General features: G+C 35.2%; 1 protein-coding gene across 2 annotated transcripts in view; it reads left to right on the top strand.

The window, feature by feature from the left end:
* Positions 1–11617, top strand: part of LOC136041597 (soluble guanylate cyclase 88E-like) — a 129948-nt gene extending 118331 nt beyond the window's left edge. The window contains exons 11-12 of one of the 2 annotated variants that reach the window (XM_065726305.1): positions 3800–3907; positions 9491–11617. In XM_065726305.1, coding sequence (XP_065582377.1) covers positions 3800–3907; positions 9491–9786 — 404 coding nt within the window. In that variant the 3' untranslated portion in view covers positions 9787–11617. The remainder of the gene's footprint in view (positions 1–3799; positions 3908–9490) is intronic. The other variant, XM_065726313.1, reaches the window with a different exon arrangement.
* Positions 11618–15800: the final 4183 nt, after the last annotated feature.

Here is a 15800-nt window from a genome sequence, read left to right as displayed (position 1 = left end):
GTAACTTGTAGCCCCTCCCACGGGGACTGTGGGGGAGTAAGTCGTCCCCAAAGACATAGTTATAAGGTTTTTCGACTACGCTGAATAAAATGTCTATCTCAGAATTTTGATCCGGTGACTTTGGGAAAATAATTAGCATGGGAGGGGGCCTAGGCGCCCTCCTATTTTTTGGTCACTTAAAAAGGGCACTAGAACTTTTCATTTCCGTTAGAATGAGCCCTCTCACAAGATTCTAGGACCACTGGGTCGATACGATTACCCCTGGGAAAAAAACAACAAAAAAACAAACAAATAAATAAACACGCATCCGTGATCTGCCTTCTGGCAAAAAATACAAAATTCCACATTTTTGTAGATAGGAGCTTGAAACTTGTACAATAAGGTTCTCTGATATACTGAATCCGATGGTGTGATTTTTGTTAAGATTCCATGACTTTTAGGGGTTGTTTTCCCCTATTTTCTAAAATAAGGCAAATTTTCTCAGGCTTGTAACCTTTGATGGGTAAGTCTAAACTTGATGAAACTTATACATTTGAAATCAGCATTAAAATGTGATCCTTTTGATGTAGCTATTAGTATAAAAATCCCTTTTTTTGAGTTTTGGTTACTATTGAGCCGGGTAAGAGAAACAGTAAGTTTCTCAAACAGTCTGAAACAGTAAGAAAATCAATGAGGTATACTGTTGCATTTGGTCCGAGTTTGAGGCTGGACATGGAGCAAACGAAATAGCTAGTGGACTACTTGCCATACTAGAAAAAGTTCTTGATACTTACCCTGATATCTGTCAGTTAATTACTTGGTCGGACCCCTGCGTGTCCCAGAACCGAAACTCAATTGTATGCTTCGCCATCCAAGATGTTCTAAGAACATTTCCACGCTTAGAAAAAGTGGTTATGAAGTATTTTGAACCAGATCATTCGACTATACAGGAGGTTGATGCTGTACATAGCACTATTGAGGGGGGCTAAAGTACCTTGATTTGTTTTCTCCATAGATCTGGTAAGGAAGTTACTGAAAGTAAGAAAGGCATGTCCTTTGAATGTCCTGCAAGTGACCCAGTTAAAGTTCTTTGACTTTCAAAAGCCAGCAAAGTTGTAAAAGTACTCGTTGGTACCGTATTCAAAGGTAAAACAAGTTGAGTTCCGTCAGGATAACGCTAAGAGAGTTTGGTTCAAAACTTCCTTCCCTGGAGACTTGCAAATGGCTACTATATCACAAGAATGTACTTCGGTTAAAAAGTATCCCAATACTTCGGCTGTCCGTGTTGTTGAACGTCTTTGTTTTGCCCAAATTTTTTGCCCAAAAAATTAATCTACCTGACGCAAAAATCAAAGATGTCAAGTATCTCCTGAAATTCATCCCCAACCAAGACCAGAAGTTTTTTGAAACCAAGAATGAACAGTACTACAAGGCCAAGAGGGATACTGAACGTTTGGAAGCCTCTCCGTCTGCGCGAGATCCATGTCTAGAGGAGGATTCCATTGAAACAAAACGGCGGCCAGCAAAGAAACTTCAAAAAAAAAGAGAACGTCTCTGGGGTTTTTTTTTTATTTCTTCTACTTTTTCAAATAGTATTGCTGCATCAGAATTTGTTTGTCGTATCTTCATGGTGAAAAGCATAGGCAGCCTACACCAGTTTGTCGTATCTAAGTCTACTATAATTTCGGTAAGGTCGGATTGTCGTATCTGTATTTCATTTCAGTTTTGACCTCACCTTTTCCATCTCATATTCGGGAGACCGTCCTAGTTATTTTTTTTGCTTTTTTTTTATTTATTTGTGAAGAAAATCGGTAGTACCGTATAAGTTCCAGCAAAGGTGAAAATTTCAAAGTCGTTTTTCTCGGAATTTTGAAAACCTTAGTTACGACAAAACCGCTCTCAGGGGACGAAATAAGATATCAATCAAAACTGCCTCAAGCACTTTTTAAGAAACAAATAGTACCCAGGAAAACTTCCCTCTGATTCTCATGACATTTTAATTGTTTTAAGTCAGCATCTGTGCCCATTGGTGCTATGCTTATTCCCTCCACCCACTAAAAGCCTTAGGTCTTTAAAAAGAGCACTGGAACTTTCATTTTCCATTTGAATTTCCCCCCTTTCAAGTTTCCAAGATAGCCATTTCCTTTTGAAGTGGGTGGTAAACAGACATTTAACACTTTTCTGGCAATGTGCAGCCTAAAGGCTGCACATTACAAGGGTTTTTTGTCCCCTTTAAAATGCATTCTTTCTAAATTTAGAAATATCCCATACACTTTGGACAAGGGTACAACAAAACCCAAACTTTCAACTGCCGCTTGTTATTTACTATCAAATTCTGACTCATATCTATCTTTAATTTGTAGGACGAGAGGTATGAACTCAAAAGACAGTTGTTCAGGCTAATGCTTTTTAGAGAGACTAAGCAGTAAGCTGTTGCTGGATTACTACGATTCTTCTCTGACCCAGGATAAATAGTTTTGTAAACAGTTAAATTTTGTAGACGCTTAATTCTTCTTAAACTCGGACTGATTATCAGAAGCAAAGCAAACCAGATTAGTTTTATCTATAACTATGAGTTCAAAATCTTACATAAATTCGGAGCAACAGTGATCGATCGGTGGGAACCACATTTCGAGGGTTCTTTGTCCCCTTTATAATGTTTCCTTTCTAAATATATAAAATTCCCACACACTCTGGACAAGGGTACAACATAACCCGAACTTTCAACAGCTGTTTGCAATTAATATCAAATTCTTACTCATGTTTAGCTTCAAGTTGTGGGAAAATGAAAAATGATGAACCTAATCCATTTTAAAGGGAGTAATCAATGTGTTGTGGCTGGATTACTTCGTTTTTTCTCTAGCCCGGGATTGATACTTTTGTATTTGATCCACCATCCACTATCTAGACTGATGAAAATTTTAGGGACACTGATGCACTCCTAGTCACTCATTCTTTCATAAATTTTGTTTTTACTGACCCTTCGCAAGTCTCACTGCTTGTGCAATTAATTCCCAATCACCTTTGCAATATTCCTCAATTAGTCTATCCTACTCCATAATTTCCGGATAAAGAGAGAAGAATTGCTCACCAAAACAAGAAAATCCAATTTAGTTTTGCGGTGTTATTGACAGGACGTACCCATGACCTTCATGACAGTAATTAGGAAAACGTAGGGACTGTTTTAAGCAAGTTAGAGGAATTGCATGACTTTTCCCTTGCCTTGGTACATAACTAGGATAATAAAAACACATTGGTTGATGGTTATAAAAGCAAAGCATTTTATAATTAAAGCAAGCAATTAAAGCAAGCATTTTATAAAGCAAAAGTCACGCAAAGCATTTTCCAATTTGAAAGGAAGACTATGTTCTTTTTTACTATTAAATTGTTAACTAGTTTAATTAATATATTAACACATTTTTGTTGGTTCTTGTAAATATTATAGTAATTTAAAGGAGAATTGATTATTTTTTAAAATTTGGCGCAAAAGTATTGTAATGAAAGAATAACAAATGTCATCGCTACCTTTATCCGCATTGTGTCAAAAGAAAAAGCTTAATTACTATTAATACTACTAATAACCCACTACGGCACCAAACCACCTGAGACCAAGCCCAAATTGTTCTGATTCATTTGTTTTCTTTATTGACAAGACAATGCGCAGTTTCCGGGGAAAAATGGGTACTTTTTGTCATTATTAAATTTCGTATAGCAAGATTAAACGCCGAAGTTCCTTCCCTGTTCGATTTTTACAGCTTCTAGAACAAATTAATATGCCAATTGCACAAAAGTGACAGTTCTGGCTGTTTTTTTTTTTTAGGTGAGCCAATCCAAATACGAGTTGGCGTACATTCAGGGCCTGTAGTAGCGGGCGTTGTAGGATTGAAGATGCCCAGATACTGTCTTTTTGGAGACACGGTTAATACAGGTAAATAACAAAAGACCTTTTAAAAACATTTCAGTTATAATAATTTAATTAGTTATTTTTCGTTTAGATCAATTAAATAAACATGAATCAAAATAAAATCCCTGATAAAGTCTTCAATTGGATAATTTCGTCGTTGTGTATTATTTTAACGAGAAGATATCCTTGGGTTAATAGCTTTTTTAGGTTGAAGATAATACTAAAAAGGCTTTTTCTGACAGAAAGGATATCGCTATGTTAGGATAAAAGGCTGATTAAAAAAAGAAAAATAATTGCTGAAGGCAATAATTTAAGCAGTAAATATCTTGTGTACAATGGTCCATAGAATTCAAACTGAATGTAAGTTGTAATGCTTAAAAGTGTCCTCTCTTTTCAGCCTTTTTCTTTGAAGCGCGCTTACCCCGTGAGGCACCCATGCTCTTGATTATTGTGTTGAACATTATGCCACTAATTTGGCACTAATAACTACACAATTTCGCAAGCGTCTGACAGTAAAAACATGTACCTTTTTCAGAACACGAAGACACTATTTGGGACGCAAAAAAGTTAACCATCAACTCGATACTGCTAGGATTATGGTCAGGGTTGTGGCTGGCCCCAGTGGTAGTTCCCCAGTGGTAGTCTCTCTTGCACTCGGGGTAAAATTTTGATTAACCCCCTTCTCTTGACTTCCAAAAAATTTCAGATCACAATAAAATTTTCAGACCGTTAGATTGTTTATTTAAAATTTTGCGCCCATAAAATTTCTACGCCCGGTGAAAGTGCCTCCTCTATCTCCCCCCTAAAACTACCTCTGGTAGGCTCAGGAAAAAGACAGCAGAAGAGTCGTCCCGAATTTATAAGCCAGAGAGAAAGAAAAACTGGGATTAAAACAGTCTAAAGCAGTATTTCCGTTCCTAAATGTGTTTTTGATCCAAGTTTTCTGGCTATTAGTAAACAATTATCGTTATACAATTATACCGCATTAGTTTCCACTAGTCACTAGCACCACATTATCGCAGGATCGGATATCCAAGGATTATAGTCATGAAGATAGGAAAAGGGTAGCAGTGTTTTAACACCACCGCGGTTTTCCGCCACCTTTTAATTTTTCGTTTTAAGTTTTAATGTTACTCCTTACTTTCAGCTAAAAAAAATTAGTTTTTTTTATTTAATTTCTGAACGTTTTTGAATTAATGCATGTTTGGTTTTGGCTCTCCGCACATAAATTATTAAAATGAAATTTGTATATTAATTCTTTTTTTTGGCTAAATGGCTTTCTCTTAGTTTTGATCAGACGATTTTGAGAAATAAGGGGTGGAGAAGAAGGCCTAGTTGCCCTCCAATTTTTCGGTTACTTAAAAAAAAACTAGAACTTTTAATTTTTAATGAACATTTTTATTAGTAAAAAATATACGTAACTTAAGAATTCACTTACGTAACCAACTTTCATAATCTTATATTTTTATTATGTATACGAGGGGGTTTGTACCCTCGTTAATACCTCGCTCTTTACACTAAATCGTAAGTTTTGTCCCAATTCTTTAAGACTGACCCCTGAATCAGAAAGGCCGTAGAATAAATAGTTGAAATTACTAAAACTACTTTAGCATAAAGATCGAGGTATTTATCTCCTCCTAAATACCTCGCTCTTTATGCTAAAGTATTTTTAGAACCCCTCATATGCGTAATGATCTCTGTTCGTTTTAAGTTTCAATGCTAGTCCTTCCTTTCATTTGAAAAAAACGTTTTCATGTTTATTTTTCATTGTTTTCTTATAGTAATGCTAGAAAATCCTACGCCCTTTTCATTGAATATTTCTTCCCCCATGACCGATTCCTCCAAAGGAAAGATCCTCCAACATAGCCCCCTACCCTGAGCCCCCCCAAACAAAATAAAATCCCCCTGAAAACGTCTGTACACTTCCGATTAACCATTACTATATGTAAACACTGGTCAAAGTTTGTAACTTGCAGCCCCTCCCCCAGGGATTGTGGGGGAGTAAGTCATCCCCAAAGACATAGTTATTATGGTTTTCGACTATGCTGAACAAAATGGCTATCTCAAAATTTTGATCCGTTGACTTTTGGAAACAAATGAGCGTGGGAGGGGGCCTAGATGCCCTCCATTTTTTTTGTCACTTAAAAAGGGCACTAGAACTTTTCATTTCCGTTAGAATGAGTCCTCTTGCGACATTCTAGGACCACTTGGTCGATACGATGACCCCTGGGAAAAAAACAAACAAACAAATAAACACGCACCCGTGATTTGTCTTCTGGCAAAAAATACAAAATTCCACATTTTTGTAGATAGGAGCTTGAAACTTCTACAGTAGGGTTCTCTGATTTTTAGGGGGTGTTTCCCTCTATTTTCTTAAAAAATGCAAATTTTCTCAGGTTCGTAACTTTTGATGGGTAAGACTAAACTTAATAAAACTTATATATTTAAAATCAGCATTAAAATGCGATTCTTTTGATGTAGCTATTGGCATCAAAATTCAATTTTTTAGAGTTTTGGTTACTATTGAGCCGGGTCGCTCCTTACTACAGTTCGTTACCACGAACTGTTTGACATAGGCATAGACATAGGCAGAGATATAGACAAAAACATACACAACCCTCCTGTTGCAGCCCTCTGACAGCTTGCAAAAGGATCTGGAACACGCTCCCGGAGTTCGTACGAAGCTGCAACTCGTTTGGTATGTTCAAAAATGATGTTCGAGATTTCTTAGCTAGTAAATGATTTTTTTATTCCGGTTTCCCTTGGAGTTGATGTCTCTGAATTGTATTGCTGAAATCATGTGCTACCCCCTGCCTAGCTAGTAATTTTGGGGATTATTAAGGCGGGCGAATCATTTTTTTTGGATTTTGTTTATATTTTTCTGTGTTGGTATTTTTTTTCTCTACTGTTCTTTTCCGACCATGAAGCTTTATGGGGGAGATTATCTTGAAGTAATCTTTTGTTTAAGAAATTCATTGTTAAATAAAGAACTCAGAACTCAGTATAGACATAGACATAGACTAACCTTACCTGTCTAAGCTGACCCAACTAATCCTCTTGATAATGCAAGATTTCCTGGGTGGCAAAAACATACGGTACCGGAAAATCGCGATGGCGATAAAACACCCAATTCTAGAAAAAGGGTAGACGCCAGATTCTGCAAAATCTCGCGGTCAGGTTTTTCTGCCGCTAGCCCGGAGTCACACTAAACTTTAAAGTGACATTTTGCAATGTAAGAATGGAATAAACAGACACCAATTAGCGTGACCCCAATCTTACCTTTATCCCTTTCGCTATCTATACAGTGTTCCAGGGTATATTTCCAGTCTTTTAAAGAGTGGAAACACTGCTAAGAAAATCACACCTTTGTTTAAGCTTTTCTTTGTCAAAACCGTCAGGTTTTTCAAAGGCTTTCTGCATCAAAGGCATATTTATTTTGCTTGTTTTGAGTGCAGTCAAAAGAAGTTCTTTTTGTTTTAGCTAAAATATTACAATGGAAAGGGCAGAAACTTCAGAAAAGCAGTGACAAATCAGCCATAAATATGTTAAATCTCTGGGAGGGGCAAAACATTGTCATTACTCTACCTAGTGACAGTTAGCTGCCGTAACTTTGATCAATTAAAAATAGGAATTATTTCTGATAAAAATCAGAAAAATGAATATAGGCTTTAGTGGGGTAATCAAAGATGTCTCCATTTAAAGCAAGTAACTTCGGGTCCATTTTATTACAAATTGAGCTACCAAATCTTGAAGTGCTTATAATTTAAAATGTGTGCGTGCGTCAAAAAAAAAAAAAAAAAAAAAAAAAAAAAAAAAAAAAAAAAAAAAAAAAAAAAAAAACTCTTGAAAAACGTATGTGATAAAAAATCAGTTTATCAAAATCAGCGGTGACCATTAACATTAAAAAAAAAGAAAAAAAGGAAAGAACAAACTACTCCTGAGAACATTTTATGGATAGGTAAAAATAAAATAACTTAATCTCATCTGATCAAAAACTAACTGCAATAGTCGGTCAATTTTACTTTGTTCCCTCTTAAAATCAGTTAGTTAATTATCTTCTAAGTGATGACGTTTGAGATTGAAAATTACGCAATGTTTAGGCTTCTTTTTTTTTGTCCAAGTGCTATGTTCGTTCTGAGGAGAGTTCAGCCCTTGCAAAGTAATTTGTTTATTTTTATTGTCAGCTATTTAAACTCCCAAAACCGTATTTCTTCTATTATTTTCAAAACAGGAAAAACAAATAAAAACGAAATTGTTGATTGACAAGTTTATTATACTTCCAAATTCCAAAGCTTATACACGCTGACAGATTCCTGTTGTATGACAAACATTTCAATAAGAAGAAGAATAAAAGGACAAGTAAGAATTCGATTGTTTAGCTTAAAAAAAAGGCAGGTACATGGCAATTTCTTTCTAAGGCATTTTTTGAAAAGTTTCAATTAGACGTGAACAGAAATCTGGGAAAGTTTAGGATTTCCAAGGGGACCCTATGCCCCTCCCTAATAACGAAGTATTTCCCAATTTAGACCGATCAGTTCATAGGATTTTTAAGTCAGATGTTTGTGCGCTATGCTTAATAATGTTTAGTTTCAGGACTAAACATTATACTTTTAATTTCGATATATACGCGTTATTCCCATCGTAAGGAGCAGACCCCACCCATGGGGCATGGCATATTTGGTGAGTCATGGGCAGAACGTGTACCCTTTGGTTGACTATACTTTAGAGCCTTAATTTAAAAACAAGAACATTTTTTATGTGAATGACCTCGTTTTCATATGCATAAAAAAGCAAAAAGTAGTATTGTAATGATGTTACATATTGTATAAAACGTGTTGTTTCCAGACAATATGTTTCATTAGTATAAAATATGCCTAGAGCACGACCCAAAAAATAATACCAAGATTTCACAAGTCGATTTGAGTATCCCTTGATTTTCTTACTGCATCATAACTCCTGGCATCGGTGCTAACATGCCTGGATTGTTCTCTTCTGTTTTATTCTTCCTTTATTTTACATTAATTCAGCCTTTTGTATACATAGTGGGTGGGTAAAGCATGAGAAAGTGCAGCACACCTGGAAAACAATACTATTGGCATCAGATTACGTCTCTTGCGCTGCCAAAAGCAAAGAAAACTTCTTAGCGATGCTTATGTTGTTACCATTTCAAGACAACAATTTTCAGGGCTGAGTCTGAACAGTGCAAGTGGCTCTATGTTTTATATACTAGCACCAAATTAGCATCTTACTGATCAGAAACATACATAAACAAAAACGGTACCCTCAAAAATTTGAGCAAGAAAAATAAATGCGTTTCTTTTGCCAATGCTCTTCATATAAATCGAAAAAAAGAGACATCCAAAGAAAGAAATAAACATCGAAAGAAAGAAAGTATCCTTAGATGTTGAAAGGAAATATTTGATGATTGCAAGAAATCGGGAAATGAAGGACATTTTATCTGAATATTCTGCTTCGAAAACAGTTGCAAATATCAAAAGATGAATTTCTTGTTCAAATTTAAGTATCTGACTTTAATAGGTTTTGTTTCGCGCTATATTTGTGGATCTAAAAGACAATTTTTTAATTTACACATATTTTTATTTATAGCATCAAGAATGGAGTCAAACAGTATGCCAATGAGAATTCATGTTTCTGAGAAAACAAAATCTCTTCTCGGCTCAAAGTTCCGTCTAAAAGAGAGAGGCGAAACTAAAATCAAGGGCAAAGGCCTCATGAAAACATTTTGGCTCGAAGGAAAAGACGAAGAAGTACCCATGAAACGCGTTATGTCAGCTGGCCAGGTTAGAGATAATCGCCGTGGATACATACCAATAAGCTCCGAAGACTTATTGAAGTGCGACAGAAGAGCGTCGGCTCCCAAAATATTTAAAATGAAGGACTAATGTGAATAGTGATATAACCTGGTCACAGTCTAGACATTCCACTTTATTACCATTGGATCATTTGATTGATGAAGGTTCGACATATTTTTGCAAATTCTACAAATGCAAATTGCGAAATTAATCTCTGCCCATATTAGTCAAATGTATACAAATAAGAGCAAATCTTCCTGATGATCAAAAAAGTTTGCATACATATTTTTCCTTACACAAGTTTTACATCAGTTAAGTGTTTTTCCGAAATTCTAGTAAAAAAAATCCATTAAAAACCAAATGTTAAACACAACCTGAACAAAAGACACTAAGTGACAGGACATACGCGTCGACAATCAGCTGTGTTAACCATGCTAGATCTGATCAGGGCCGAAATTAAATCGTTGGCACCCCCTAGACCCAAGGGTTTTGTCACCCCCAGACACAAGCAATATTTTTATCGGAGAGACAGAGATTTACGGGGAAATCCCAAAAAAATTGGGGACAGTGGAAGCCATGAAGAAAGGCAACTGATGAGTGATGAACCAAAAGTAATACAAGAGAAAGGTGATACCGAGCTCTAGGCTGCCATTCTTGGGAGACATCTGACAGTTTATAAGCGGGTACAGAATAGCTCTGTTGTTTTAAAATCACTTTTCCGTTAATTGGCATCGCAGCAGCAAAATTCACCTGGCACTTAGACGATAAATCACATCAGTCCAGTGTTTGTTAATAAAATCTCTGTGTTTTTTTTTTGCGCCCCTCGGCATTGTGCGTCCCAATACCCGGACCTACCGAACCTATGCGTAATCCTGGCCTGAATCTAATCTCGCTGATTTTAGACGCAAGGTTTTATATAAAAAAAACGCAAATGATACTTTCAAACACTTCACTGCTTCATTCATTATAATAATTGCATTGTCGCATCAAAAACGATAGGGAATATCCTGCATTTTTTCCAAAAGAAATCTAGAAATGGAGAAAGACTTCTCTAAGCCCCAGAATTTGGAAAAACCTCAACTCCCCAACATATTAAGGATCTGTGTGCCAACGCATATAGCAAACATTGTACAAAAAAAAAGAAGAAATAATATTTTTTTATATATATATACGTATACCACTGTTTAAAGTGTATTTAGTGCATATCCGAAGAGGGACAACTATAATATTTGACGAGTGGCAAGCATATGAAGTAATCTACAAATTAGGGAATGAACACTACAAAGTAAATCATACCTACAGCTTTCTCAAGTGGTGCAAACATAAAAACAATTGAAAGTACTTGGCGTGTGCCAAAGCAGTGTAATAAGCAACAGTTCGGGACCAAACGTTCATGTTTGTTGACGTTCACGGTGGCCCATTCGGGAGCAGTCGAGTGCTTTTAGCGGCGGAGACACGAAGGAAATGATCCGTTATAAGAAATTTCACACAATATCGCCGAGTATTGCCGTTTTCAATCGAGTTAAGCAAGTAACCAACTTAAATATTTTGTATGTTTACAATGGAAATGCTATATTTAGCTATGGTATACGTATAACGGAAGAGGTCCGGAATATTGACTGAAAGCCTATGAAATATTTTGTAGCAACTAGAATGTGCTCATGGCGTTGGATTTTTTGTCTTCTTTTTAGTTCTGATGTGAAACCACTCATATTTAAGAAGTACAAAAATCGCATAAGAATTTAGTTTTAATTGGAGGTAGTGTTTGATGGTTTTGAGTTCAGTCTCCCTTTACTTTAATCATATAAATTTAAACGATGTTTTTTTTAGTTCGTTTTCTGACATTTAAATTAGAAAAATACAGGAAACGGAAAAAATATACAAAATTAGAAAAATCAGAAAACAAGTGTTTCTATTTCTTAAAAAAAATTAAACAAAAAATGGACCTCAGATCAGTACTGACTGGAATAACGGAAGAAAAAAAAAAAGAATTCTTGGTTACCTCTAGCTCGAAGTCTAACAAATCTTATGATTAAAAGTGTTACGTGTTGATTTTTCATTTGTAAATCTGTGGTTTTCAGTCTGGAGGCTATTTTCTTCTTTTTTGACGGAATTTTCAGTATTCGAGTGAACAATTTGATTGATTTATTATTGGCCTATTTTATGTACATTTATACGTATATATTATATACTTGAGGTATTTTATTACCCCGAAAAACTATTTTTTTTGCTAGCATTCCCATTTCCCTACAACTAACATGTATCTTTTGTTCTTTTTTGTGTTTTTGTGGACATGCGCTATCGTATTAATACCTATTTTGAGCCAAATCTCTTTTTACCGTCTATTTTTTATTTTAAAGTTGTTTTCTCTTTATATATATTTTTGGAATCCAATTTCTCAATAGATAAGTGCACATACCAAAACAAAGCTAATTACTCATGTAGACAGTACAAATTTTAATGTTTTTTTTTTCATTTCAATCATGGAATATAAAACTAATCTCAAAGAAAGTAAAACAATCTTATTTTCGATCTCAAGAAAACATAATAACAATTTGAGATGCACCCTTTTGTTTTAGGGACGAAAATCTATACTTTTTTTTACACTTACAAGTCTATACGTTGGCGCAAGATGTACTTCTTACATGTATAATTTAACCTCTTACTTTGTTTTAAAGCAATGCTACGAAAGTGAGACTCATAAAATATTATATATACGTTTCTTTTCACTTTACATTACCCAAAATTGACTGAACTTCAAATTATGGTTTGACATTTGTTTGTTTATCATTTCAACATTAAATTTAAAACAGACGGTAAGGAACTTACTGACCTAAATATATATTATTGTCTAAAAGTGTCTTATAAAACCTTATTTTTATCAATATAAATAGACCATTTATTAGATTTTTATTTGAAGATGAATTTGATTTGTGAAACAAGACAAAACGATGACTTCTAAAAAAAAAACTTTCCATTATTTTAAAGACATTACATGAGCTCAGCGAATGAAACTTAAAAAGATTTTAGGAATTGATGTCTGAGATGATTCAGGAAAGTTCCATTCACCTGATTGATGTATATATATATACATATATATATATATATATATATATATATATATATATATATATATATATATATATATATATATATATATATATATATATATATATTTAAATATCAAAGAGAGTTCGTCTAGAAAGTGGTTATATATCCTATGCTAGGACTTTTTAGTCGATGGCAACAACTTTCATTCTGACCATTAAAACAAAATAAGTTTGAGGAAGCTTACTGTTAGGAAGTTTGTCGAGGAAACAAGTATAGAAGCATATAAGATCTCGCGAAGAGCATTCATTGTTGAGTTTAATTTAATTTTATCGAAATAAAATTTTAAAGGACTTTTTTTCCTACTTTTGCATACCTCAAGGCGTTTTTCAAAGCGAGAATATGAAAAAAATGTGAAAGGTGTATTAACCTTATTTTGTAAGATAATTAAATAAAAGAAAACTAGTTTTTTTTTAAACTGAAAGTAAGGAACAACATTAAAACTTAAAACAACCAAAGTTATTCTGAATATGCGGCGGGCACCCCCGCCTCGTCCCTCAGTATTTACGTTAAAGTCTTATTTCTAATTCAAATTCAATGGCCCTTGTTTTCTTAAAGAATTGGGACCAAACTATAGCCTAAAGACCAAAGACTAATAGCCTAAAGACAGTCCCACTCATATACGGAATAATTTCTGTTCGTTTTGAGTTTGAATGATGCTCCTTACTTTCAGGGAGAAAAACTGGGTGTTTTCAATTTAATTTCTGCCTTTTTTTTGTGAATCATGACAGAAGATACACCTGACCCCGTCTAAAATTTCCCCTGAAAAATTCCCTTTAGAAATTTTCTTCCCCACTGAAAATTCTCCCCTTCCGTAGAAAATTCTTCCGAAAAATTTCCTTATATTTCTAAATAACAAATATCAGACCCAAAGATCTAGTGTTCCTATAATAAAGAGCCAAAAGGCCTTAATGTATTCAGATTTATATATTTCCCCTCCTTCACCCCAGAAGCACTTGATATGGAAGGAGTGGCGGTAAAAACGTCGGAGGGAATCATTCAATTTTGAAATTGAAAATTATAGTCCACTTTTTACAATTCAAAGATGATTACACGGCATTCATCTCCCCTCCCACATCCAAATTTTATCCCATCAAAATTTTAAGATAGTAACTTTGTCCAAAACAGTCTAAAGGTCAAATAACTATGCACTCAGGGTTGACGAAACCACCCACATCCCCTGGGGCAACGGCTGTAACTTATACAAGTTGCTTATTGTTAAACTATAAGGTTTTTTATTGGGAAAAAGGGGCATGTTTGATCCTGGGTCTCCAAACAAGCTTAGGATACGAAGGTGGAATTTTAAGGACGCATTGAGAGGGATGCCGAACACAACCAAAAAACACTGTAGGCATGCTGATTGTAAAATGGAGATATCTGCAATAGCTAAGGAACAGCAGAGGGTATGAAGTTGAAATTCTTAGGGAATGTTGAAGGGATTTGAAGTGATTGGAGGGCGACCAGCCCCCCTTCCTTTTCAGGCGTCCCCTCTCCTTGAAACTGAAAAAAAATTGTGAAATAGCCATTTTTTTCAAACTAGTTAGAAGGTCTAATAGTTACGACTACGAGATGCAACGCCCTCCACAACCCAAGGGGCAATTATTATAAATTATATGATTTGCCCATTGTTTACATGCATGGTTTATCATAAAGAAAAGGGAAAATTTATGATTCAGGTTGCGTCCAAAAGGCTAAAGGTATCAAGGTGAAACTTCAAGTAATGTTGAGGCGTATGCCAACTAAACCAAAAGGCACTATGCACATTCAATTTATAAAAAAGGTGGATCTGCAATAAGAACGGCTGAAGGAATTAAGTTTGAGCTTTGGATTTGTCATTTTCAAAAGAATCCGACAACAATTTTGAAATGGCCACTTTACTCAAAACAGTTCAAAGGTAAAATGATTATGCCCATCTAGATGACGTAGCCCCTCACAGCCCGTGGGCAAGGTTTATATGTTATGCAAGGTGCTCTTTGTTTACATTATGGTTAGTCATTGAGAAAAAGGGGTATGTTTATTCTGGGTGTCCAAAACAGCTCAGGGTATTAAGGTGAAGCTTTGAGAAGATACTGAGAGGGATACCGAACACAATCAAAATACACTCTCTGCATGCTGGTTGTCAAAAGGAGATATCTGCAATATCTAAGGAACAGCTGAAGGTATGAAGTTGAAACTTCTAGGGTGTATAAAGGGGCTTTTGAGGAATGATTGGAGGTATTGGGGTGGAATTTGTAGCTAAATCATAAGACACTATGTGCATCCAGGTCATCAAAAAGGCGTATCTAAGCTGTTTTAGGAACGGATAAGGGCATTGACGTTCAGAGCCATTGTTATTGCAGATGGTACTTTGACTGAAACTGTGGCTACTTGGGACTGCGTTGCTACTCATGACTTCAGCTACGACCACTAATGACTGTGACTGCAACTACTTGAGACTACAGCTACTTTTACTTGCAACTATTTCCGGGAATTTTCTAGCAATACAGTCATATTTTGTTATACAGTAATGTGTTGTTTCTTGAACACAACAAACAGTGTCGGATCTTGTAGATAAGGCGTTGTATCTTGAAGATACAGTATTGTGTACTGAAGCGTTGAGGTTTCTCGGAATTACTATCATTATACATTATAAGCCAATTAACTTTCCCTAGTTCTATACACTAATTTTTGTTATTATAGCATTTTATTTTTTATTCATCATCGATGTTTTGAAATCTAAACCATGCTGTTTAAAATACATAAAGTTTTCAATATGATCAGTTCTATCATCCGACAAATCATGATAACTATCTTGACTCAGACTTACCCCATGTATGCGCAATTCAGAAAAACGATTTACTGCACCAAAAGGCTGCTTGAGTCAAAACCTGCACAATCTCAGTTTTTTATACCATAGAATAATTACCATCCCCTGTTAGTAGTGAGGATTTACTGGTTTTAACAACAGTCATAGCCGCTGTTTTCTTCCTTAATGGTTTAAAACCAAGAAGAAGTTT

Source organism: Artemia franciscana, chromosome 2 (assembly GCF_032884065.1).
Source record: "Artemia franciscana chromosome 2, ASM3288406v1, whole genome shotgun sequence".
Lineage (NCBI taxonomy): Eukaryota > Metazoa > Arthropoda > Branchiopoda > Anostraca > Artemiidae > Artemia > Artemia franciscana.
The sequence above is the reverse complement of the archived record's forward strand: the minus strand, read 5'-3'. Positions and strand labels throughout refer to the sequence as shown.